We start from the raw sequence: 26,767 nt of genomic DNA, 5'->3' as shown, positions 1-26,767 counted from the left end.
TAACTAATAATTATTCACACACTAATTTCAAACTAAAGACATGTTAAAATGAATGAATCTCACAGATTATCGAACTGCTTATTTAGCAGCATATATTGTTACATTTTTTGCATATTTCATCATTTTTCTGATACTTTTTATTAATTACGGCTACTCTGAATTGATGATCTCCAATGTACACATCAGTATGTATCAAGACTGATGAATGCATCCTGGATGTTCAAGTCACGTGGAGGGTCTGCCCATATGCAAGACTCTTGCTGTACCCCTGCATGTTTTCCTGAAGCAAACTTGCAGACACACTTTACAAAACAAGTAGAGCTGACAGAAAATTCCAGGAGTCTTTCTCCTTTACCTCATGCACTTTTGCCTAGGTACTGCTTGCTGCTATGTGGTTTCTTTCAGTCCTTCCCCCTTTTCCCTCCCCCAGAGGAAAGTCTGATAGCGGATTATCTAATTTATCTAACTTCTATAGTGCGCTTTTCTCTATAGTCCATATGTAGAGAGTGCTGTAAGTTTCTGAATTCAATTATTTTGGTACTGGAAAAAAAAAAAAAAAAAGTTATTTTTTAAATTTCTAGCATGGATTCTTTATTGCTTTTAGAAATATGTCTGACTGTCAGGCAATAAAAGAGAATACTGCAGGGATTCTTAGCTTTTGACATTTTTAATTGCTTCTGCTTTGGTTATTACACAATAGATAGTTTCATCATATAAATATAATGTATCTTTGCAAAATCCTTTAAAATATTATTTTAAACCAACGAATGCCATTTTCTATTTGCCTTTAATTTCCTCTCAATAGTAAGTTCATCAGAGTGTAACAATTAATTAACTTAATTAAGCTAACTTAATTATGTTCTTTCATAGGTCAATATGTAGAGCTACTCAGATTAACAGCAGAGCTTGTAAAGTTAATCTTCTTGTATAATGCAAATGATGCCAAGTCATGTATTAAATACCTTCCTGAGTAACAGATGATACAGGACTAAATGTACTTTAAAGAAGGGCAGAGACTGTGAAAAGGTTAAATAAAGAAAAATATCTTGGATTTGTGGAAATTTTAAACAGACCTAATTCATTTTTTAAGTTAATAATCTTTTTCCAAGAGGAGGCCTCATTCTATAAAGACATTTACAGCTTAAATATACATACATAAAAAATTGACTTCAAAAGCAGAACTGTGTGACAACATTTTCCAGCCATCTTGCAACCTTTATGTTTCTTTATTAAGAAGATTACATAAAACAGACCTGTGAAAAGATTGGATGGAAAATGTGAATTCTTAACTTCAGAGCATTTGCATGCCTACTGTATTTCCCAGTTTATTTTACAGAGGAATCACTTCAGTAGCCAAAGTATTATGCTCTCATACCTGCTTATTATTAATTCACTTTTAACACAGTTAGACTCTAAGGCTTTCTTAGTCATGTGGCTTAGCAATTTTGCTATAAAATATTAATGAGAACTACAGTAATAATAATAATTACTTGTAGAAGCATAAAAAGTAAAATCAAACAAACCAAATGATCTGAACAGGTGACTGATCTCTTCTGTTAAACAAATGAGTCTGATGGTTGAAAACCATTGTCTGACATCAGGACCATATGTCAAATAGCCAAATTTCAGCCAACTAATCAAATTTCAGTCTTCTCTGTAATTAACCTGATTTAGGTCCAGAAAATATTCTAAATGCATAGGAATTCTAGGTCTGTAATCCATTGCAACTCTTTGTTGCAACACAAAGAAAACAAAGAAGGTGGGGGCACTTCTGTAAGATGATTTGAACACAAGTGTAAAGGAAAAGGCTCTGCAAGTGTGGAAACTACTCAGAACTTTTAAAACCAGAATAAAGTACTAAGAAATACACCAACAGGACCAATCCTATGTCTGCTAGGGGATTACACAGATGCTATGTGTTCTTCTCTTTCTTAAACTATGCCATGTAGAATTTATGAAGTTGCACAAAATGATGTTGCATGTCCTGACCTCAGGATGATGAAAAGGTCCAGAGCATAAATCAGCTTGTGTTCCAAAATCACAGGCCTATGACTTCTAATATAATGGAGAATAGTCTATGATATAGAATAATTAGTATATTAGCATGTGTGATTTTTCTTCAGAAAGCATCTGCTAGGTCCATACAGCATGGAAGTTTCCAATTACTTTTCTGAGCACTTTAAAAGTTAAACAAAAAAATTAGGGTTCAAGAGTAAATCTGTAGTCCAACCCATTCTGTGTGTGTAACTTTTTTTTTTTTCCAATTAACAGTGTGTCAAGAACAACATATTTATAGCAAAAACTGTCTGACAATTCTTTTGTTGAATAAGTTCAAGTTATCAGCTACTCGGAACAGAGGGAAATTATGGTTATATCTATGAAGTTTAGAAAAGCACTTTTTTTTTTTTTTTCATAAGTGCAAGCATAACAGATTTGTATTTACACAGATAGACAATATATAAATATATTTCTCTAATATTTTCTTGTGTTCTCTACAAATCATCTTCCAGGTTCTTGCCAATGTGTATTCTACAAGATGATTGAGTTATTTCCTCAAAGGAAAAATGAAAGATGGAAATCCAGTTATTTAACAGTCTTCTAGTAACTTCAGATAGAGAAAATATCACATGAGCACTACTACAGTCTTTACCATGTAAAGACTTTACCTGTCTTTACACTTTTATTCAGTTCTTTCAGAACATGTCACATCTTACTTTGCTTAAAAAGAAAACACCTTAGTATATATATATTAAAAAAAAAAAAAAAAAAAAAAAAAAAAAGCATAAAGATGGACTGGATGCTTTGCTGAATAAGTTTATGGTTTGGGGTTATTAAAAAATAATCTGTTTTAGTACTAACTTGAAGTGTCAATAGGACTTGTTGGACAAATGTTTTATCCAGACATCAAGGAAAGAATTAAAAAAAAAAAAAAAAAAAAAACAGATGCAAATTGTGTTCATAAAAATTAAGAAATCCTCCCTTTGCATCTGGTTCCCCCAGAATTTCTGAGAATAATGTAATGATTTCACGTTGAACTTGTAAACTGCTTGAACTATTGTTACAACTAATGTCAGATGTCCTAAGTGTGGCACACATCTTTTCCTGTAGAACAAAACACAGCTGTTCACTAGTAATGGAAAAAAAAGTCTGTGCACTCTCCAGATATAGGGCAAGCACTAAAAGCTTAATAATAGTACCTATCTATTAGGTACTTAGTAATATATAGTACTATAAGATAGTACCTGTCTTAATCCTTCTTTAATTCAGACTCCCAAAATATTGCACTATTGTAGCACTTACTGTACTGTAAGTACTGTAGTACAGCACTTAGATAGCAACACAGATACATGGGCTATTCATGTTCATATAATACAGTGATGTCATTCATATTTTACCCTAAAGTGTTCCATATGATTTGGGGAGGAAGGGGAGAGGGTGGAGAAAAGAAGGTTGGCTGGTTGTTTTATTCTTATTTATTTATTTTCTAACAGAACTAAATCTCTTACAAAGAATCACACAGCATTTCATCTGTATCCATACTGCTCTAGTAACACAGCCATTCCAAAAGACTAGCTCTGTTAGCCTCTAGGCTTACACGATTAAAACATGATTAATTGATTTGCCAGTGGATCAGCAAAGGAAATTAATACACATAACTCACGCATTTCTATTTTACCTCTAATTAAAGATGAAGATATGCCTTTTATGAGACTCAGGTTTAAGGGAACTGTCAAAACTAGTCTCTTCTTAGTTAGATAACCAACTCCTGATTCTCACTCCCAGTAGAATAAAGTGTTGCTTATAAGAAATGGTATCAAAATACTAGAGTAATACCCATCAGTCTTGCTCTTTAGCCACTATAAAACTATATATATATACATATATATATAAATAAAAAAAAAAGTAAAATTACTTTAACAACAAACCTTCACTTTTTTTCAGTGTGATTGCATATTCATCTAAAAAATGTATATATTTACTAAATATACTGCAACTGCTAGATGAACAATGCAAGTGACCCCACCAAATGGGGGGGGTGTAAGGGTCATGAAATGTAATTTCTTCGCCTTTGAATTTTATTGAACAATTACATTGTTATTTAAGCAAGTGCATTTGTGTATTTTAAAAACTCTGAATCTTAACATTTGCAGAGATATTTCTTTCATTAGTTAATGGTAAAGAATGTGTGGTATCAGAGATATAATTCAATGTATTGACTCAGGGTATACTAACAATAGTGAGGTACTGAATATTGAAATGGTTGTGGAGACAAAATTCCTATGTAATTTAAAAATTATAAATTTGAAAACTATGTAGTTGAGTATAACATTTTATGAAAAGCAGAGTTTTTCTACAGTTCCCTAAGAAACTGGAAAGAAGGTCTAATTAAGTGACACTGAAATTCAGATAGCACACATCTGTCCCCTTTCAAATGCACTGAATTTTTCTTTCAATTTCACTGTTGGATGCTAGTTATTAAAAATTACAATAAAAACATACAACATTGACTCATCAATCACACAGGTAACTTTCTTACTTTAGTATGGATAGTAATTCAAATCATCCAAGCATTCAAATCTATAAAAATTACATTCTGATTATGGGGGATTGCACAGGTTTTGAAAACACAGGGTAAGGTATCTTTCTAACTTTAAATACGGTTTGGTTATTTTATAAGCCAAAGTGTTACCACATCTGAAGGACACTAATGAATACACTCACTTTCCTGAATCCTTCACAGGTACAAAACTTTCACAGGTGTAAAACGTAAACACCCAACATGCTAATTATTGATGCACTGACTTTTGTTATATGCCACGTTGTATGTCCATCTGGACACTGTCCCTTTCTCCCCCAGTTACACGTGATTTCAGAGCATGAGAAGAGGCTGGGAAGAAGGGGAGCAGTAACAGGAGCAGGATCCATCCTGCCCTCCTGCTGAGTAACAGCAGCTGTGGAGAAACAGCTCAAAATTCAACCTTTCAACCACTAGCAGAGACAACTGGAGAAGCAAAGCAAAGCCTCATCTGAGTGACCACAAGGCATCACACAAAGTTAAAACTGATGACACAAGTAACTGTGTGTAAGATTCGGACTGCGAATCTTAAGAAAAAGAAACTGTAAGCAAGAAAATGACATGGATTATACAAACGAATGCAGCGACTTATGGGATTTTCCTGCTACTATAAATTGTTCTCACGTTTGCAAATCTGAAATACTTTTTTGAATGTCACTTTACATATCCTTCTTTCAAAATTCCCATCCACTCCACTTTCCTGAAATCCTTAGTCTGATAGCTATTTTAATTTTAAACTTCTTTCCTGCTTCCCTTTTCCATGGCTGTACTTGAACATTCCCTTAACTGCCTTCTCACCAGTACTGATGGGTCAAATTCAGATGAGAAAAAAATTATTACACTAATAATGCATCAGCTAACAGCTACAGTTAATTCTGAATATTAAGTAATTAAGCAAACACTAAAAGAATACAAGGGACTGGTGTACCAAGAGACTTCAGATAAAAAGAAGATTTAAAAAGGAATTTGTTGAGTAAAGCTCTGCAAACACTTTTGTTGTTGTTAGAGGCAGGTTTTTTAAAGTGTAATTCACACGCATTTGTTTACCATGCTGACTTACCCCCATGTAACTTAGGCGGGCTGTTTCCTGGTGGATTCTGAATTTGGAAATTCAACATACTGGTGCTCCCCTCTCAAGGTTCCCTGCAAATCCAACCACAAAACTCTTTCTAACTCACCTCTGTTTTGATATAAACTGCGGTAACTTTTTTTTTTTTTTTTGATAAAGTCTCATTCTGTTATAAAACACATATAATAAATACTTTATGACCCCATGTTCAGCTAAACAGCTTCACCATAAACTGAGATATCTACTCAAATTCAAGAGCTGCATTCCCATCTTTCAGTTCTCTGATATTTCCTCAGGATCTCTCCCCCACAGTTTAGTTGTTTGTATTCCACACAGGCCAAAATTGAGGTAAGTTGGAAAAGCTGAAAACTAGGAGCCAGAACCCATGGACTAAGCTCCCTTTGCAACTCAGGAAAATATACAAAGGCATTACTAAAAATTTATATCACTCTATCATCAGGACTGCTTACATGTGATAACTTGAGTATGCGGTGATACTCCAAAATAACGTGAAACACCTTAAGTGAAGTACCAGAATATACTCTTAAGAATTCTCCCAGCCTTGTACTAAGAATTTGTCTCTTCTTCAAACAAAGTGACAAGACTCAGAGGAAAGGAGAAATTCATAAAAGAATTTGGTAATTATCTTAAGGCTGCACTAGAGAAACAATGAATGGCACTGTAAGAGAGTAGTGTTTCCTATTGGTAATATTTCATTTTCTCCTTTATTGGGAAAAATATAGTGAAAGAAAATCTGAGAAAAACAACAGTATTTACATTACCTGGTACTTGGCATGTCTTTAAAAACAACAGTAACTGAGGAAGCCAAGACCAAGAATATTAAGGCTACTCCATGTGAAAGACTTCTCTCAGAAAGGGTTGATTTAAAGATAACAATGGTTCCCTGAAAGGATGATTCTCATCATAAAGTGAAGCTGGAAGTCTGCTGACAACCTCTTCTCCAGCTATGGTGTACTCTGACAAGTATGAATTGCAAGGACCAAAAAAGTCAGTCATTAGCTGTGTTGTAGAACTACCTTACAAGTCAGCACCTTTTCTTATAACAACAGGGAGTATGGCCTTATGCCACACTACATCATTAGCATCTAGTATAATTTTTTTCAGAAAAAAAGGTCACAATGATAGGCACAATAATATTACCAAGGGCCTTTCATTTGTCCAACCCAGCAGTTAGCTGCATTTAATTTAGGATGACAAAAGCTTTATATCTACTTATAATTAATTACAGATTCTGTTTCTTTAGTCTTGTAAAGCTTAATTTGCTCAAATCAACAGAATTCCCCTCAATGTTATGGATGTGTGAAAGATTGGAACAAAAAAAATATATAGTTTTCCAATCACTGATAATAAGAAACATCATTTAAAATGCAGTAGATGGAATATACTTGGCTTATATAATCAAGGTCCTAAAATTTACCTTGGCCTGATGTGTCAGTGGTGTGAGAGGATAAGATTGAGCTTTAGCTTTAGAAAGTTGCTAGTATGAAGAAAGCATGAAAAACAGAGGCAAATGAGTATCCCCAAACAGTTAATCTTGGAATAGAATAGACACAGATGGTCCTACCTCTTCTGGATGTTTCTGTGCCACCGATACCAGCTCTTCAGAGCTACTTCTTGAGGTAGAGGGTACCACATTACCTGGGGCCTCTGAGACCACCTCATTTGACGGCTCGGAGTCCTGAGGGCAACAGAGACAAATAGACCCCTCAGCAGCGTGTTGATGTGGTACTCCAGGATAGAGAGAGTTCTCAGAGGAGCTGTGCTCTGAGCACAGGAAAACAGAGAATACTTGAAGTCTAAAAACTCATTTTTACACTGGGCAACTAGTTTAACCCCAGAGGCAAAAACATCTGCCATATGCTTTCTCTTAAAATGGTAATACTTTCTTCATAAGAACATTTTAAGCCTTAGTAAATAGCTATATAGCATTTCAGAATTGTAAAGTTCTGAATAAGCATGCTTGTTTTGCCCATACCTACCCCTGCTCCTAAACTGCATGGAAGGGAAACCTACATTTCATCCCCTTATTGAAGATAAGAGATTTCTGCAAAACAACCTTGACCATGCTAGAACAACCCCACACAAATGTATTTTATCGATTGCTGTAAACTGATATAGCAGAGAAAACTGGTAAAGCTAGAGAAGGTAGTAGATGACTGTCAACTTCAACACTACAGTCAAATAAGTAAAATAAAACCACTTAACCACATTCTTCTTTCTAAATTACCTTTACATTGAATTTACAATGTAATGTGACTAGAATAGATTAGTCAAAATAAAAATCACTTTAATACCTCCACTGCTTCACACAGTGGTTTTGATAACTGCATAGATTGAGATATTTTACTAGGGAGAAAAAAAATCCATTAATCGGTACTATCTCTACTATGCTTGTAATGCTCATTACAGAAGATATTTTAGTTGTCATTGCTTAGCAAGCAGAATATGTGCTTTTGATGTATCACTTTCTCTCTACAGTCATTAATTGCAAGGAAATCGAGATTATACTTTCGGAAACTGCAAGCTGCAAAGCTCATTATTAAGTTTTTGACATGACAACTTCTATAATGTAAATTCAAATTTTGTACTAATAATATTCAGCACTTGCATTTTAGCCCAATGTCTATGTTTGGACTATTGGAAGGGACAAAGCTGTGGCCCAACACCCACTACTGAGAATCACAGGACAGACCAGACATTGCAAAAGAATACATGGAGGGGGTTGCTAGAGGCTAGAAAGTTGGAAAAAAGTCTATGGGTCTCGGGGGTATTCTCTAGTATCTCTATTTCATATAACTTTTCAGGTGAATTCCTGTAAAATAAAAACAACAACAGCAACCACAACACAAACCTACTAAGCTTAACTATTTCAAATAAAGCTCTTTATGACTTTCTTTTAGCACCACCTCTCTGTGACTTAGATTATTCTGGCCCATCCTGTGGCCCATCACTTTAAGTTTAAAGTTCAGTGTCACGATAACTACAAGGAAAAGACTCTCTCTTCATGTTGGCCCAATTAGCCACAAACTGACTCAAAGTACTGAACCGTGCTATTTTGTTTTCTCCTTGAGGACTAGAAAGTTAAATCATTGCCACGCAATTTATCAGCTCAGTATGTTTCCAGAAGCTCTCCTGTGCTGCTTGCAAAAACAAAAGTAACAACCACATCTGCTGGAAGAAAATGATGTACTTGTCTAAATTCTTTGGTTCAGTGATTTCTCTCCTTGAATTCTGCCCGTCTTTTGTGCCTAAGAAAACTTTTATTATGTTGCTATCACCCGTTGCCAGATAATGGTGGCAACGTTGTTTTTTGTTACTTATGTTTTTTTGAAACAATGGGTTTCAAAAATGGTCAGAGCAGCAGTAATTTGGTAAACATATATTCTTGTTTCATTTATTTTGTTTCAACAAGAGCAGCACATCACAGATGCTCTCCTCCTCCCTCCTCCTCCTCCTCCCCCCCCCCCATAATCAAGTCCTGAATATCTTCTTCCCGACCAGCTTGTCCATCCTTCTCAATAGTTCTCTTAAGAAACTAATATAGGGCTAATACAATACATCAATTTTTAAGGAGATGGATGGAAACCTGATTTACTTTGTTATTCAAAAACAGATCAAATAAATCACTTCTGTTCCAGTTACAATGGTTTCACTATCTCTTTTCACACTGCTGTGTCACTTAGGAAAACTGTGCAGAGCCTGAGCATTTGTATGAAAAGCAATCTATGTTCTAGACTAGTTCAGCAACACGTGAAGTACAGCTTTTGGAAATAAACATTTCAGTAAGTGGAATGTGACCCATTCATGTAAGGTACAATGACAAAAATGTTGCAAGGTGCAAGTGAGAACTTTCATAAAGCTTCTTCTTGGTGTCTTCTGAGTGCATGGTCAAATGAACTAGTAACCAATTATGGTAACTTGCACTCAGACAAATAAAATCACCTTAAAAGTTATTAGCATTGTTTACTTCTGTAAATGGAAGGCATACAATCTGTATCACTGACACAAAACAGCTATTTTACTGAAGAAGTGGTACATGAAAAAAAATGTACTTCAATTTTTATTTTTTTTGTCTTCCCCCCTTATTATTTATATCATAATACACTGGGTCAACTTTGCAAAAATATTTGCACTTGTTGATCTGTAAGCCTCAACTGTAGCAGTGAAAGACTGTTCATGGATGTGTAAATGACACAATAAATGATTTGGTACACAACCTTTCTGGTGCCTAAGCCCTTCCCATTTCATTAAAATATTATAATATTTCCACCCTATATAACTTAACTGCATTTTCAAGTCAGGTCAACACGTAGCTTTCTAACAAATCACAATGTTTAACTATATTAATCAATAACTAATGGGGAAAAACACTATTAAGTGGTACTTCCAGTTTCCTGAAAATATAGACATTCTTTATGAAAATGTAAGTACACCATAAACAAATAAACTCAGAATGCTAATGTAGTAATTATATTTTTTCCTGCAAAATTCTGATTTTGAACAAAGCTCCTCAGAACATAATTTTCTTGAATTTATGAAACTTTAAAGAGGAAAAATGAAATGTGTCGACATTCTTCTACGTTTATGCAAGAAAGACAGCTCTGCTTTGAACTATGTCTATTTTCATATCACCTAAATATTCATGCAATTTAAGATACCACAGCAGCATTAGCTTGATTCAAAGAGATCTAGAAAAAAAAAAAAAAAAAGCATTTGAATTACATGTTCATACAAACACATAACAAATTGGATCTTCTGGTCCTGGGATGGAACATGCATGCTAGAGTCATGACATTAGAGTAAACCCTCCTTAGCAGCAGACACAAAATGGTGGTGGCTTCAGTGGAATGGCTGGTGGCTGGCTCAATTTGGAGTCTTGGACCTTCAGCATTTATCATTATTATTATTATATTAATTTAATTAAGGCTATAAGAGATCAAAGTGATAATGAATGGTGAGAGGTGAGAAATCAAAAATGTATCCAAGTGTAATGCAATTCCTTCAAAATACCCAGTCTTTTTCTCCCTTTCAAGCTGTTAGGCACACTTGTTATTTGCATCTACTGTAATAGAAGTAAACATTCTTCTTTTAGTTTTTGTCCTTTGCTGTGCAGAGGTACCACTGAAACAACACAATGAAAAATCAATAGTGTATACAGACCAGATGGGGATTTCATGTGTGAGCTACAAAAAAGTGATAGATTTCAGAGGAAAATATTTACATTTTATGCTATGCTTAATTTTATTTGTTTTTGAAGTCCTAATATGAGGACTTCAGTATTTTTACTTCATTATTATTATTTATTTTTAGAACAGACCATTACATTTCACTTTAAATATATATATACATATATATTTATATATATATACATACATATACATATATATACATATACATACACATATATATACATAAAGATATGTGTTTTATATGTATATTGCAGATAATATATTCAAACATGTACACTGCCAGTGTTATATTCAAAATGAATGCTAAAGAAACAAAATAATGTCATAGTGTTTACCCATATATGTTAAAGTCACAACAGATGTAACTCATAAAATAGAAGCTCTACACAGCCTTTGATTTCAAAGAAAATTGAAAATTATATAAACTTCATAAAAAAAAATACTTAAAATACTTTGCTAGAAAATGTAAGAAGATCCATTTGAAACAAGATGGAAAAACAGTGTCATACAATGGTATTCATATCAGCTGAGCATCAGTTACTTTGTCTGCCATTGTTACTTTAAAACAAAACAAAACAAAACAAAAGAACCCAAACACATCAACTCACATCACCCAAACCCTTTATAGATAATTTCAAGCTGTCAGGTTTGAATATATTATGTTAACTCTGCATTAGTTTTCATGTCATCCTGTACCTTGGTCCAGTTGAAAATTACACAAGCCATAAATTAGCTTTAAACAAGCTTTGAATCACCCTGGAACTAGTTTTCAAATTAAAGAGCCGTCAGTATATTACATGGTACTGTCATTTTATTACCCCAATCAATTCTGTGTGGCCTGAGGTAGAAAGAAAATGGATGCTGTCTTCATTTGCAAAGGGTTTATCTCTTAAACCAGGCTCTGAAAACATGACTGCAGTAATGAATTGGAAGCCAAAGTTACTAACAAAGACTTCTAACAGTAGCAAAGTAGAAATATTTGTCCCTCTTTAGACTTACAAAAGGAAAGGAGAAAGAAGAAAAAAAAAAAAAAAAAAGCCTCTTCTAAAACATGAAGGCAGCTTCTTAAGGCTGAAGGACTATGGGAAGAAATTAGTCTATTTTTGTTGAAGTGCCAAAGTGCTTTTAGCCTCTGCAAACATCACTTTAGTACTGCACTTAGTAGCCTTCCTGGGTCAGAGCAAGGTCCCTCTGCAGCCCAGGAGGCAGAAGATGCCCTCCTAGCAGCCAGCTGCACTTGCCCTCCCTTGTTCTCCCAGGTGCTTACTTGGGAAGTCTTAGTCAGAATATGGTAAAATCTAGTAAATACAAGGTATCTGTAGTTCTTCACAGTTCCCAGGAAGACAAAGTAAAGCCCCAGGAGGAATGTACTCTTTATCTCAATCTACTTACTTTGTCTTTCATAGGATTTTACTCTGCGCTGGTTAATGAGGAAAGAATACAGGCTTTAAAAGCCCCTTTCCATATTTGTAAAATTTCATTTCCCTTTTCTGTTCCTATTTTGATACTTTCCTCATGTTAATTTTCTTTCATATTTGACAATCTCCTCTCTTCCTCTGTCCTCTCCAAAGACACAAAATTACAAACATAGCCTTTAAGGTGCTAACCTCCTGCACTGCCAGTCACAGAAGCAACACTCTTGTGTTATCCTTGGCTATGTTTTATTTCTCTTGGGAAGGGATGAAGATTTCTGTGTGCATACACTGTCAACACAACAGCCTCTCCTTCTCAGCTGACTCTGAAACTCATTCAGTTCATGCAACACACCTGAACCTGGATCTAAACCCTCTGCCCTCTTTTAAAGGCAGAAACCAAAGGAAAACCTTTTATAATTCTCTATTTTCCAAGTACAGAATCTTAATTACATTCTTTAGCCTCACACCTTTTCTTTGTTTGTTTTAATTAAACTCTGTGCAATACAGAGGAACCAGTAAAGTTACACAAAGTTTCCAATAAATACCAATCTGTTTCAATTTCTTATCCTTCTAAACTTTCTAAAAACTACAGCCCTGATAAAGCAAGCTTGCATCTTTGAAATCTGCCTACATTTCCACGTGTAAAAGCACAATTTCCCTTTACAACTGTATAAAAATAAAGATGCTACTATTGCTTAGCTTTCATTAAAACTGTTTGAACAAAGTATTAAAAGAAATAAGGTCATATGTTTGGAAAAAAAAACAACCCCCAAACCAAACATTAATCTACACATTCTTAAAGCTAGAAAGAGCACTCCCAAAATAATGTTTTTCATGTTTATTCTTCCAAATTTATCATATGCAAATAGAAACAGCAAACAGCAGAACATTTTACTATTTGAAAATGTCATCACTCACCAACCTCTGGAATCTGAATTAGTTTCCCCTTTCTAATTTTCCACATTTCCATTAGCCAGTATACTATTCCTACCTCTCTGTGGACTGAAACCTCTACTTATAAAATCAAACTCTCCTAGATTATTACTTTCCTTTTACTCTCCCATCATTCAAAAGTTCTCTTTCAGTACCCACTTTTATGACCTCAAAAGTCTCTGAATTCAATAACCGAATGTTAAAGCACTGTAATTAATAAAAATACATAAAAATAAACAACTAGAATTAACCGTAAAAATATAGGTTGTTGACAGTACTCTCATCTCCTATACATAATACAAACGAGTACACCTTTCCTGTTACTGTCACAAACCACGACCATTGATCACAGATACACTGTGGTGCAAACAATTGGCAAAAAAAAAGAAAAAAAAAAAAAAAAAAAAGAAAAAAAGTATAATGATATAAGCATCTATTTGTATCACCAGAAATTTTTAGACTTTCTTCAATAAAGGGAAAAAGCCAATATCTATTTTTCTTGTGCTATATCTCCCATGTTTCGGATAACTTTGTAATTATGTGGTGTACCAGAGCAAAAGATTTTACTTGACTATCCTTTTGCAGGACATTAATATACTGGCAATACTGCTGTACTACACTATTATCATTGCATATAACAGTAACTCAATACCTTTACCTTTTTTGCTGATACCACTTTCTTCCTAAGTATTGTTCTGATATATATTATTTATTATGATTTATGATAGAAGTATATACTATAGCCCCCAAAATTATTTTTATCCTAATTTTAAAAGAGTTTTAAAAGCTCTTTAAGACAATACACAATTTATTACTGTTAGATCAGGATATTTAATCTTCCCCATGTCCATTCAGTACGGCTCACATGTCTCCCATCCTTTTTTTTTTTTTCTCTAAAAGAGATAAGACCAAAAGTTGCATAATAAATTCTCAAACATATCACAAGCACCTACAGTATGCGTGCCTCTCATTGTGCTACACGTGTCATACAACTTGCAACAGCAGACTTCAGTGTACTCACAGAAAGACACTTGTATTTTGCACCTAAGCTTTAAAATACATTTTCAGATCAACAAATGTCCAGAGACACCTGCTATTAGCTGTGGAAGGAGCTGCCGCAACTACAATTGCTCCATGTGTAAGACAACATTCGGGTTTGCAGTCCTCTGTTTCCATGAGTGGTATTTCTTTCCTTCAGCAATGGTCTGGGACTGACCACAGCAGTATATTTATACAGTGTCTCCAAAAGATAGCTTTACTCCACTTGTATTTGTTTTCAAGTCATGTTTAAGCCACCCCAAACTTTTCAAGCTCTTGGAGCACAAATTGACCACATTCAGGAATCCAGCACCATTCATTTTGCAGTATGGCACAGCAGCAAACTTACTTCCACCCTTCAGGCCAAGCTGCCCATTCACACAATTTCTGGTCCAAGCAGTTTGCTTCTCCCTTCTTCCACCGCTTGAAAGAAAGCGTACACAACATTTGCTCACAATACTTCGCTAACACTTTGCCTGAAAAGATTGGGCACTTGAGAAGATCTTTGCTCAAAAACCAGCTGCTTTATTCTAACAAAAATAGAACGTAGCTTTTTTTCAAGCACACAATCTTCAGATTTTATGCATCAGCATGCAGAGTGCGTCTGTCAGATGTTGGAACAAAGCTTTAAATTGTATCATCTAACTTAATTCTCAAGACAGGGTCAGCACATTCACTGAGCTTTTTTTCTTTTTCCTTTGAGATGTCCTTTAAGTAATATTTATTTAGCTTCTTACATCTTCATCAGTACTGATTCTTGCTTTTCAGCTCCTTTAAGTTCAGATTTTCCCAACATAACGCAAAACAGAGATGTTAAAATGTGTGATCACCAAAAGCACCACAAAATTTTCAGACTACTTATTAAATCAAAATTAGTTTTCATCTCTCCCCACTTCCAGATTTTTTCTCCAGTAACAAGAGAAAATAAAGGGATTACACAATACATCATTCTTGCAGTCTGAGTTTATTACGCAAGTTTTATAGCTCCCTAAACTTCCCTCTTATGGCATCCTTATCTGCCTGCGCTTCAGAGGTTTTCCATAACCACTGTGTCCTGCTCTGGGGAAAGGCTCTCTGTGTGCCCTCCCCATCCTTCTTTCAACCTTACCACAGCCCTAAGCTTAAATTCATTCTATTCTCTCCTGAGTCAGTTTTTGTGTATTCCTCCGTGTAGAATTTTCTCATTCATAACAATGTATGTGTGCTCACATTTTCCCTTCTGTGCCGAGGGCTTCTCTTGCAGTCCCATTAATTTTCCCCATCCTGTTTCTCTCTCTCTAGGTCCTCATCCCCAAAAGGTACTGTATTTTACTTTCAACTGGTAAAGCATGGAAATAAAACATTAATTCAATACTATGAAATATTTTAAACAAAATCAATCCATCTATATAAGAGCATTCATATAAAAATATTTCTTATATCCTCTTTTTCAGATCTCGTTGTAACATCTTAATGTGCCAAATTAAAAGATAAAACCTCACAGATATCCTTTAACAATCCTCAAACAAGTATGTTAGGAACTCTATTTTGTGGGTGCCCCTGATTTATTCATTCACACTGGTCAGCAGACTGCAGTAATTAAAGAAAATTTCCATGTAAGTTTAAACTACTCATAGAGAGGCATACTCTTATTAATGCAAAGTAGCCAGCTAAAACAAGGATGTTTTGTTCTGTCAGACTGAGCCACACTGACAAGGGACTATTTGCTAAAAAGGGAAGGAGCAGCCCAGTTGATGTGACATTAATCAGCCATCTTTTGCTGAGCCTGCAGGAACTAAAAGGTCAAACCCAGTGCTGCTGCTTTAAAGCATCCTCAAAAAGGCCTAGAAATTCCTCATTCTTACCTAATTAAAAACACTGAAAATGATATATAGAATGATGAGGCTACATTAACTCAAAATGTTGACCTTAGTCCTTTGTTCTAGGAGGCATACATTTTTATTTATTTATTTATTTATTTTTTAAGACAGAAATCCTTTTTGTTTCTCATCTATATTTAAAAACAAAACAAAACAAAACACCAAGCCCCTTAGTTTTCAGTATAATTACTTAAATAACATTGTGGCCCAGATTCTTTCAGTTAAAAACATTTTGCATGTAGTGCTTATACAAATACACAAATTGCTAAAATTAATAATCTAATAGCATATATCTGTGTATTAAATTTTAGGCTTTCTACCTTGAGACTCTACTGATACATAATTCCACAAAATCTGTTATTGAAAAGGGAATGAAATAGCTTTTGTAGTCAATAAAACTAAAGCAGAAATCCCTTTGATACAGCAAACGTAAGAGTGATTTTAATAGTCACTTCATGCCTAAGCAACTCTCTTTTGATGTTGCTTCTTCATACCTCCATTAAACGTATATATCAACCTTAAAAGTATTTCTCCTTTCTCCAATGTGTGGAATACCAGATAGATCCTTGTGATCCTTGTGATCCTTTCCCTGCAGCAGCCCACACCACCACAATCCCAAGCATTGTGTGAGAGAGCAGAGAACATTTTCCAAAATGCAAAGAGCTTCCGAAGCACTGGCAAGGCCTCTCCTGAAACAACCAGGACTACCATGACTGGCTCTAGAAAGATCTGTGGAAGGTAGCACGCACCTTCCATGTGAATAGCACATGTGAACAAGACTCCAGAAAGCACATGTTGGAAGAAATTAAATAGTCCAGATTTAGAACATTATGGGCAGGATGAGTTAAAGTATTTTGAAGTTTAGATATTTACGAGCCTCATCAAAAGACCAAAAAAGAACAAAGGTCAATAATCAACTACAAGTCCCAGCAGAACACACAGGGAGAGTCAGGACATACCAGCACCAGCACTACTGTGGTGCAACAGAAGAGTTGTGGTGTTGGGGATCAGTCAGACAAGCTACTGCATAGAGACTGCATGTCCACCTCCAGCTCTGGTGTCTGCTGAAAGAACCCCAGAGCTTGCATTCTCTTGAGACCTCTCCATTACACGAACCAAAGCCCAGTCAGTAATTGGTAGCAACTGGGTGGTTTGCTTCAAAAATGAATGCCTGACCTTAACCAAAACGCTAAGATAAATACACACTAAAATACCTCAGATTAAGATCCATGAAAATGAGCACACTAGCATGCAGAACCATTTCAGTTAGTCAATAAGTTAATAAATGTTCAGAGTAATAGAGTGTCTTAATGCCACCCTTAGTCAGAGTTCAGCAACATTACACTGGACTATCAAGAGTTTCAACTTAAGATTCACTGCACTGAAAGCTCTCTGGGGTCTAAATGCCCCACTGTGGTTGTTTTGCTTTGTGTTTTGTTGTTGTTTGCTTTTCCCTCCAAATAATAAAAAGAAAGACATAAACACATTTAAACCTTTCCTACCGTACTTCTAGCAGATGGTTTGGTTGCTGCCCTAAATTCACTCGTCAGTCATTCAACCATCATAATGCAAATCCTGGTTGACTTCCTTCTTCTGCTTAAGAGGGTTAAAAATTGTATTTATCAAGAGATTGCCTAACCCATCTCACTGTTCTTTAGCTGAAGCAGGTAGCTTTGCACGTAAGAACAGTTCACTGGGTAAAATGCTCCACTGTAGATTAACCAGGATACTTCAGAAAGGATTTATATTCCAAATACTTTACTATTTTGTACCAAGGAGCTTGTTACAGGATCTGTCTATGCTGTACCCAGGAAGAACATAAAGAACTACAGCTCTATAAGTCATTCCAGTGAGATATTAATGACAGATAAGTAAATCACATCTCCCACATTTCAGACTTTTTTTTTTTTTCATAATTAGCTTTTAAATGTGGGTGATAGTGACGACTCTTGAAGCTGTCCTTACATGAATATAGACATAATAACCTTGAAAAAGTTCTTTACCACGACAATAAATGTATTTAGAATCATTTCAAATTCATTTTGCTCTGAAGTTGCTTTGCCTTTTGCAAAACTTTCATCCTAAACAAGCAGCGGAGATACTGATATGATGTCCTAGAAGAAAACAGTAGGGCAAATTGAATATTCACTCAAAACATAATATACTTGCAAATATGAGTATCTGATATGTATCCTTATTTATTGCAAAGGATTGGTTACATATTTAATATTCATTATGTCAATGACTGTATCAATCTGCTGACGCCCTTCTACTTCCAAAATTAAACATATAATGTGATTAACCCACTCTAAGTACACTTCTGTGTCTTCCATAAATACTTGAGTTATGTTGCTATTTCCTTTTTGACACTTCTTTTCTTTGGATATTTATATCGCATGTGAAAGGATACCATCTGCCCTTCAGTATTCACGAGATTAGTAGCTAGAAGAAATCTTGCTATCTACAGATTTCCATATAAATACATATATATAGAGAGAGAAAAGGTACTGTTTGATGCTGTTGAAATACAATTAAGACTTTCTAAACATGCTCAAAGGTGTTTCAAACCACTGAACCAGATAATCATTTTCAACCATTACCAAAGACACATTTACTAAAAATCTGAGATAAACTTAATTGCTACCAGAATTTAACAATGCAATATGCATTTTAAAGGTTTTGTGAAAATCTTTTGAAAAGCCACTTTAAAATTCCACACAATATTTGTGCACTTTCTTGGTAGAGCTAATTATAATGCTCTTACAGTTATATTCCCACACAAGCTATTTGCTGAGCCAATTTTAAGGAGAGGGAACTTTTCTGCTACAGAATGCTAAAATTCAAGTGGTGAGGCACTCCTTTGCTCAGAAAGTGGCTGACACAGCACAAATCAGCAATGCCCAGCTGTCTTCTGCAAAATGTCATTAAATGTGGCTGGCACTAAGAGAATCTCTGTTTGAGAATGGCGACTAAACCTCACGACCACTATCTAACACTACCACAAAAAGCAAGCCTCGACTATGAAAAATTCATTACTTGCTTAGCACATCATAAAATGGCAATTTCCCTCCCCCACTTCCTCATCTCCTTTCTCTCTCCCAGTTCAGTATGAATGGATTTTGTCTACTTAGCATTAGTAATTTATACTGATGAGTGACACAATACTTTAAATGGCATAGATGGCAACATTTCTTTGAAAGCCTTTAAAATAAAATCAGCCTTGAGAGTAAACATGCGGAGGTAATTAGGCAACTACGATTATGTGTTCAGATCCTATCCAGAGACTAACAATTAAAGATCTACCTCTTCCTTTATTATACAAAATATGATTATAGGTGATGTGCTAAGATAATTTGCAAGGTAATAAAGTTGGACTAGTTGTGAGGAATTAAGATATATAATTATTCTTTAATTACATATATTCTAGTTCTATATAAGACATAATGCAAGAAATATATATAACAGGTGAAGAAATTTATTTCAGGCTTTCAGTAGCAACCGTAAACTACTATGCAAAATTAGAGTGGATAGGGATGTCACCAGAATCCAGACATACCCCTGCACTTTTCAGGATTCCTTTTGCTTGTAATTGCAAAGTATACACCTCTTGCTACTTTCTGTTGACAGTCTTCAATTCTTTCTGAATATTCAAATAAGAAAAGAGTGCACTTTTTACTACTGCCCTCCTGGCAGCTTGTATCATGAAAACCAAAAATTTAATCAAGACTCAACCAGGTGAAAAAAAAAAGGTCACTCACAAAACTTTTCATTCACATTTTTTGTAGATGCTTTCAGAATCAATATGTGTTCTACTAATTAAGTAAATAACAACCAACATTTGCAACTAGCTTGTTAATAGAAAGTAGCAATGGTCAATTACAATTTATTGGCAAATTTGTTTATGATTCTACTGCCAGCATGATGCCCCTAATTATCAATACTCTAGGTTAAAGGCTCATTATTTTAGGAACTCTACAGCAGGGAGATGACTGGATTGATGAAGTGAATGAATCTGTGATGTTTTGGCAGCTACAATTTGGTGACCTTCAAATGCTAATATTTTCCTTTTGTGACTTCATTTAGAAAGGAATGTAAAACTGATAGAACCTGGGTTAAAACTGTTATCTATGCATCTTTTATATTTCTATTCATCATCTTCAAAATGTAAAATACATTGTCACAATGTTACTCTACAGCTGTAAATATCTAGAGATTAATTTTGAAAAGCAAGAAAGAGAACACATCCAGATAGATCTTTTATAAGGCATTCCTCTTGTCCTTCCCAGACACTACTCTTCCATTGGTCTTCTCACATACTTTCTAAGTATGCACACCAAAGAGGAGTTATAAAATGATCTTCCTGTTGTGGGGTGCTGAAAATGTGCTGTCATTTTTTATTCTCTCATGCTGTTTTAGCATAAAACTAGGTTTAGCGACTTTATAGACATGATGCTTGCTGCTTTTTGGATTTTTTTCCAATTGCAGACAGGTCCCAGCAGAGACTCCTCAGCACTGCACTAGTGGGCAACTAAGACTGTAAATTCATTTTGTCATGGCTTAGGAAGCATAAGTCATAATTCAGTAGAAGGGCAATTTCTCAGATAAAGCGTAATTGCAAGCAGATTTTGTTAGAAGCATAACCTAAAGAAGGTAAGAGGGAGCAGTGGCATTTCTAACAGCTGCCCAGTGAAGAGATTTTGCTTCCTTAATCATTACTTTAGGAGAGGTAATAGTTAGTCTATCAAAACTAAGCCGCATCTAAACTAGAGCTTTAGATACTTAAACACTAGATTTTTATTCAGATCAGATGCATTAAAAATGTGAAGCCACTATGCTGTGTAATTTAAATTATTTTTAAGTCTGGCACTTTACTAGCACCAGCTGCCTCTTAAATGTTCCATTGGAAATTGGACATAGGTGGGTGTATTAACAAGAGTGAAAATTAATGACCGAGCTTGTTTCTAATTTCAGCCATCCTTGCTTGTTTTTACTTCATTAACTATTTTTAGTTGCAATAAAGCAAACTGTCAAGACAACTTAGGAAAAGCAGGACTACCTCAGTAATAATTTGATTCATGAGACATTCACAAAGCCTCTTGAAAAAATAATCTGCTTCATTTTAAAGATAGTATGAAGTGTGTGTATAGTAACACTGAAATGAATCACCCTCTTCAGTAGTATTTGATATATGTGTTCTTCCTGCTTGAAACATTCAGCATTATAGAAGGCATTGGATGACACCACTCATCTCCCACTAAGGAAAAGAACTTAAAACAGTGTGCAAAGTTTCAGCTTTGGAAAAAATGTTGAATTGTTAGGTTATGAAAGAGAATGAATGAAGTTAAGTAGCAAGGGATTTCTTCAGTCTCCTAGATAAGAAAACAGGAAAAAAGAAAATGAATCTTGGAAATAAAATAAATTTGGGATCAAGTACCATTAAAGTGGGATTTTACTGACAAAAATACCTATTTAAAACTGCTGTGCACACAGTTTCTAGTATAACAGGATCTGATCAGATTTCTTATAGCTTTTTCTTTTTTTTTGGGGGGGGGAAGGCAAAGTTTAATAAAGAACAAGTTATGTATTTCACTTTGCATTCCTAATCAGTACTTTAATCTATCCCATTGTTATGCTTCAAAATAAGAAACCTGTTTTTGCATTTGGTACAACTATAAATCATGAGGAGTAAGATCCCTGTATTTCAATTTCTTTAAACTTCTGGTTGGCATTAGATCTATTGTCCTCTGTGGAATCAATCAAACAAAGACTTGTTCAGAAAAGGTTGTGGAAAAGAGAATGTTGTAGTGTATTGCCCATTTTTCACTATACTTTTTGATACAGTTAAACTGCACGTAGTAAGAAGTAACAGGCACTAGAAGTCTAAGGCTGTGGCTGTCAGTAACATGGTGTGTTTGGAATAGGTAGAATTGATTTTGATGCAAAGAAGAATTCAAATATTTAAAATAAACATCCATTCAAAAATATTTTTCAGTGCTTAGCTTCTCTTTCATTAAAACCTAAGCTTCCTACTTACACTACGGGAATCTTCTTCTGGCAACTGAGTGTATCTGATTATTTGGATTAATTTGTGGATGTAATACCAACTAACTTTATGCTGAGCTTACCCTCTACACATAAATCAAGTCCCATCTTAACTTAATTTCAAGGCTGATTATTTTTGGAGTATTTTATGATATAAATTATTTTCATTACATGGATTTTTTTTTATACCTGTTTGCCAGAAAATAACACAGGCCGTGCCAACTCATTTTTCTAAATACGATACCTGGGGAGCAAATACTAGAACACACTTGGCAATATTTCAGCCAACTGATAAGAACTACCCCACACGACAATTTCACCCTTTTATTTATTTATTTATTTATTATCTTGATAGTCAAACTCCTTCCTATGCCAAGGTCTGGCATTACTGAAGTTCTTAAAACAGCATGTAAGTGGTAAAGAACTTCTTTTAAGTTTTGTCACAGCCTTACACATTTGGATTCTTTTATCTTGTCCGATTTCAAAGAAATCATTTCAGGGCCAAGGTTTGACAGTTCGTCACAAACCTAGGAAGACAACAATGACTTCAATGTAACCACATATTTTCTAGTTGCTATATATAAAAAAATATTTTATTACATGGCACAAAACATGTCCCACTGATAGCATTATTCAACTCTAACAGCTTTAAATAAAGGAACAAATACAAGAAAGTTTAACTGTATTGTTCACAATTACCATATAATAAAATAGGTCAAAATATCCATGCCTAGTAAAAGTGAAAACAGATTCTACCTTTACAAATGTAGTCACTTACACTATGCAATTTGTTATTCGGTAAACCACTTTGAAATACTAACTTAAACCTGAAGACAGTAGCATAAACATTGAGTTTTTTCCATTATATTCTGTTCTGCATGTATCAGTCAGCAGATCTGTTAGCAGTATTCATGCGTCATTTTTCAGGTGCAATGCTGTTCACCATGGTGGCAGAACATTTGCTTGTATGTTGTGTCCTCGAATGTGCACTGACTAAATTAGGCTCACAGCATCTTTATAAGCATTGCAGTCACTCTGTCAGAATATGTAACTGAAACAAGTTTGAATTAATACAAAGGAACTTTAAGAATAAATGTTTTTTGATTTATTTTTGTAAAGATGTATTTTAAATATAACTTCTTAAAATCACATTGCACTGAATGATATCTACAGAAGTGCTATAAAACATATTTACAACACGATTAAGCATGCATATAATGGTATCAGCCTGTGCCAAACTCATATATTATATTCAAATAGGGTTTTCTTGTATATATAAAATGTTAAAGACTTTGGCTTTATCAGAAATGTTTTGTTCTGAACGCTAGTAAATACCCAAATAAAGTCTGTCCATGCAGCGCTCATTCAATCATCTTCTACGTGTACTCAAGCAAGCAGAATCCCTAAACTGTAACCCTTGCTAACCAGAACTGTCTAGCCTCCTTTCTAGTCCCTGGACAGTAAAAAGCAGCTCCAAGGACAATTCATCCAAATTTAAAGAAAATGTCTAAAATAAAGGTGCAGTATCAGCATTTTACAAACAGGAAGCCAAGACCTAGGGAGAGTAACAATTAAAAGTTGTATTAAATTTGTTACTCAGTTTTCAATAGTCTAGACCATGTTATTGTGGAGACTACTTTCAAAACACAACTTACATTATCACCTCTGCAGCTCTGAGAATTCAGCACTTTTGCATGTCAGGCCAAAGGATCCAAGCTGGGCAGCACCAAATGAGAAAAAGATCCACACTAAACGTCTGAAAATTGTAACTTGTCTAGCATTCACAGGAGCTTAGGGGTGAGACAAGAATAAAATTCAATCTTCCAGTCACAACTCAACTACTTCAAACAGAAGGGTAATCTTCCTTTTTTTCTCTTCCTGAAACTAACGCCTTTTTTTTTTTCAGATCTTGTAAAACCTAAAGACAGTGTTTTCTTCTAATACTCAACCCAAATTCATCTCTTTCAATGACCCCTAACAGCTAAATCAGAGAAGGCAGGGGTCCTATAGAAAATTAATAAATAAATAAAAATCACAGCATGAACTAATTAAAGGCTATAAATTCGTGCATAGTCACAAAAAGAATAAAGTGCTGCATGCAACCTTAATTTTGATATTTCCTACATTCTGAGAGCATGACATCGTGATTTTTTGGTTCTCCTGTTACATATACATACATTTTTTTAAACACAGTTGTATGAAAGCATGCAAGTGTGCAAAAATACTCTCCAAATTTGAGATAAAGGAATAATGAAAAAAAAAACTAAATTCCATAACCCATGAGATTCACATATGTACAACTCAAGAACAGACAAGGATCTTCTACACTCCTTATAGACCTTCTTAACCACCCACTTCATGTTAGCATAAAATTCCACAGACTAAAGTAATTAAATTGAATTCCTTTTCTTTTGACGAAATCAAGAGATTTGCAATAAATTTTACATGGTGATGTTTCAATTATTCATTTTAATGATTTTTAATTTAAAAAAACTATTTTGAATATTATATTCAATGTTTTAATACAATAGCATCCAATTATATTTGCTTATTCACTATGTGGAAGCAAGATATACCAAAAGAAATGCTGCTGCTTTGCTAATAAGCAAAATTATCCATGATTGCTTTCCAACAAAAAAAGGCGTACAAAAAATACTATTTGCCAGGGCTGGTGTGTTATGGCTTTGTCATTCCAGGAAATATTTCCTGAGGGGTTTAGATGAGAATTCTACACGTATACACTGACAATTTATTTCCACTGAAAAAATGCAATATAGTAAAAGGATGAAATAAAAGCAAACTAAACAGAAGTCTACAGGCAAGGCAGCTGATCTTGCAGCATTCAAATAATGACCTGACATGTACACTCTGCAGCTTTTTGCAAAATAGATTGTATACAAAGATGAACAGATCGAAACTAAAGTAGCACGGTCACTGTAACTAGCATGATATATGTTTAAAGTCTTTGCTGCCTCGGTACTTTGGAAAAATTTGAAATTGGAAGAGATACTTCAAACAGTACTTTTTAAAAGGAAGGCAATAGAAAGAAATCCTGTACAGCCATATCTTATGACAATGGAACTTGACAATGAGGCCCTTATTGCACATAATGAACACATGGTCAGGCCACATTTGCTCCTACTAAATATTACCACATCATAATAGTAAATAATTTGGTTTATTTTATTTATTTTTATTAATATCAACTTAAATAAGGTCCTATATTCCTTCTGAATATCATTACTTGAAAGTATCGGGAAATTTATGATTTATAGTGCTGTTTGGCAATACTGAAAACACACCATAGCCCTTTCACTGGGTGGATGGATAATGTTACAGAAATGGAGAGCTTATAGCTTCACTTTAGCTTTCATGTGGCGTAACAAAATCTACAATGTTTTTTAGATGAGAGAGCTTGTCAGACCTTAGTAGTGAGCATCACCCATTCCATGAAAGTGACAGCAAGAATTACCAGCAGAGAAGCTGTTGCCCTCATGCCCTACAGCAAAGTCTCTCCCTGTCTGTTATTTGACAGGCAGGGTAATATGGGAATATGCTATGTTGGTGGAAAAACTGACACAATTGCTAGTCTCGTGACTAGTGTGAGCAAAATGGAAGCAGCATGTCCAACACTTGTGGTAGATAGCTATTTAAAGCATATGTTTCTTATTGCTACATTAAATCTCTTATACCACTGATACCTGCAAGTGTTTAGTAAAATCTGAAAATAAAAACACATTATTCACTGTTGGCAGTATGCAACTCTTCCCAAACATGTCAAATTTAAAGTCATAATTAGAAATTAAAAAGCAACTAAACCATTACATGCTATGCACTATAATCTCCTCATTGAAATAGTGTAATTTACTTACCGACTGTTTTTAAGGGCCAACACTGCTACAGAAGATATTGTTGCATAATTTTAAAATGTAAACTCTAGCAGTGATTTAAATTGGATCATGACAGATGAAAAATGTTGAAGGAAAGAAAACTAAACAATGGTCTCCTTGGCAAAAGCTGGAAATTCAATCCTATTTTGCTGCTATAATCTGTACTAGAAACTTCACAGTGACATACCAAAAATTGGATTTAGTGAGTGACTGAGAGATTGAAATTGCTGGGAGCTCAGGCTTGCAATTCATCCATAGGTCAGGCAGAGTGCAGCAAACCAGGCAACCTTCTCTACAGTTTTCCTCTTCCTAGCTTTAAGTACACATTTGAGGGAGAAGGCCCTCTAGCGAGGGGCAGAAAAAGCCTTATCACGTCAGTTCCTGCTGTCTGTGAAAGGCTGTGCAAAATCATAGATATAGAATATACAATTCTAAAGCCAAAGAAAATTGAATGTGAAAATGATTAAGAACATACACAGAGCCCTACAACTTTTACAACCATGTTCACATTAAGGAAAGTTCACAAGGAGTGTAACTCAATGCTAAGTTGTTTGAATTTGTTTGAATTTGTAATGAGTAAAACAATAACAAATGCTACATTAAAAAAAAAAAGACTTTAAAACATACAGAGCAATACAGCTTTTCAGAGAAATTTTTCTGCTTAGTTTTGTGAAAAAGCTATGTGAACATGACTACACAAAACCACAAGGAGTCCCCACAAGACAATTTTTCAGT

General features: G+C 34.7%; 1 protein-coding gene across 3 annotated transcripts in view; it reads right to left on the bottom strand.

Annotated features, from left to right (window-relative positions):
* Nucleotides 1-26,767, bottom strand: part of PHF14 (PHD finger protein 14) — a 163,696-nt gene that overhangs the window by 28,913 nt on the left and 108,016 nt on the right. For 2 of the 3 annotated variants that reach the window (XM_084507580.1, XM_084507581.1), the window contains exons 18-19: nucleotides 7,231-7,344; nucleotides 5,637-5,719 (exon numbers count right to left, since the gene is read on the bottom strand). The exons of the other annotated variant lie outside the window; for it this stretch is intronic. In XM_084507580.1, the coding sequence (XP_084363706.1) occupies nucleotides 5,648-5,719; nucleotides 7,231-7,344 (186 nt within the window). In that variant the 3' untranslated portion in view covers nucleotides 5,637-5,647. The remainder of the gene's footprint in view (nucleotides 1-5,636; nucleotides 5,720-7,230; nucleotides 7,345-26,767) is intronic. 3 annotated transcript variants of the gene reach the window in all.

This window comes from Aythya ferina, assembly GCF_964211825.1.
Source record: "Aythya ferina genome assembly, chromosome: 2".
Taxonomy (NCBI): domain Eukaryota; kingdom Metazoa; phylum Chordata; class Aves; order Anseriformes; family Anatidae; genus Aythya; species Aythya ferina.
Note: the sequence above shows the minus strand (reverse complement) of the source record. Positions and strands in the feature narration are given on the sequence as shown.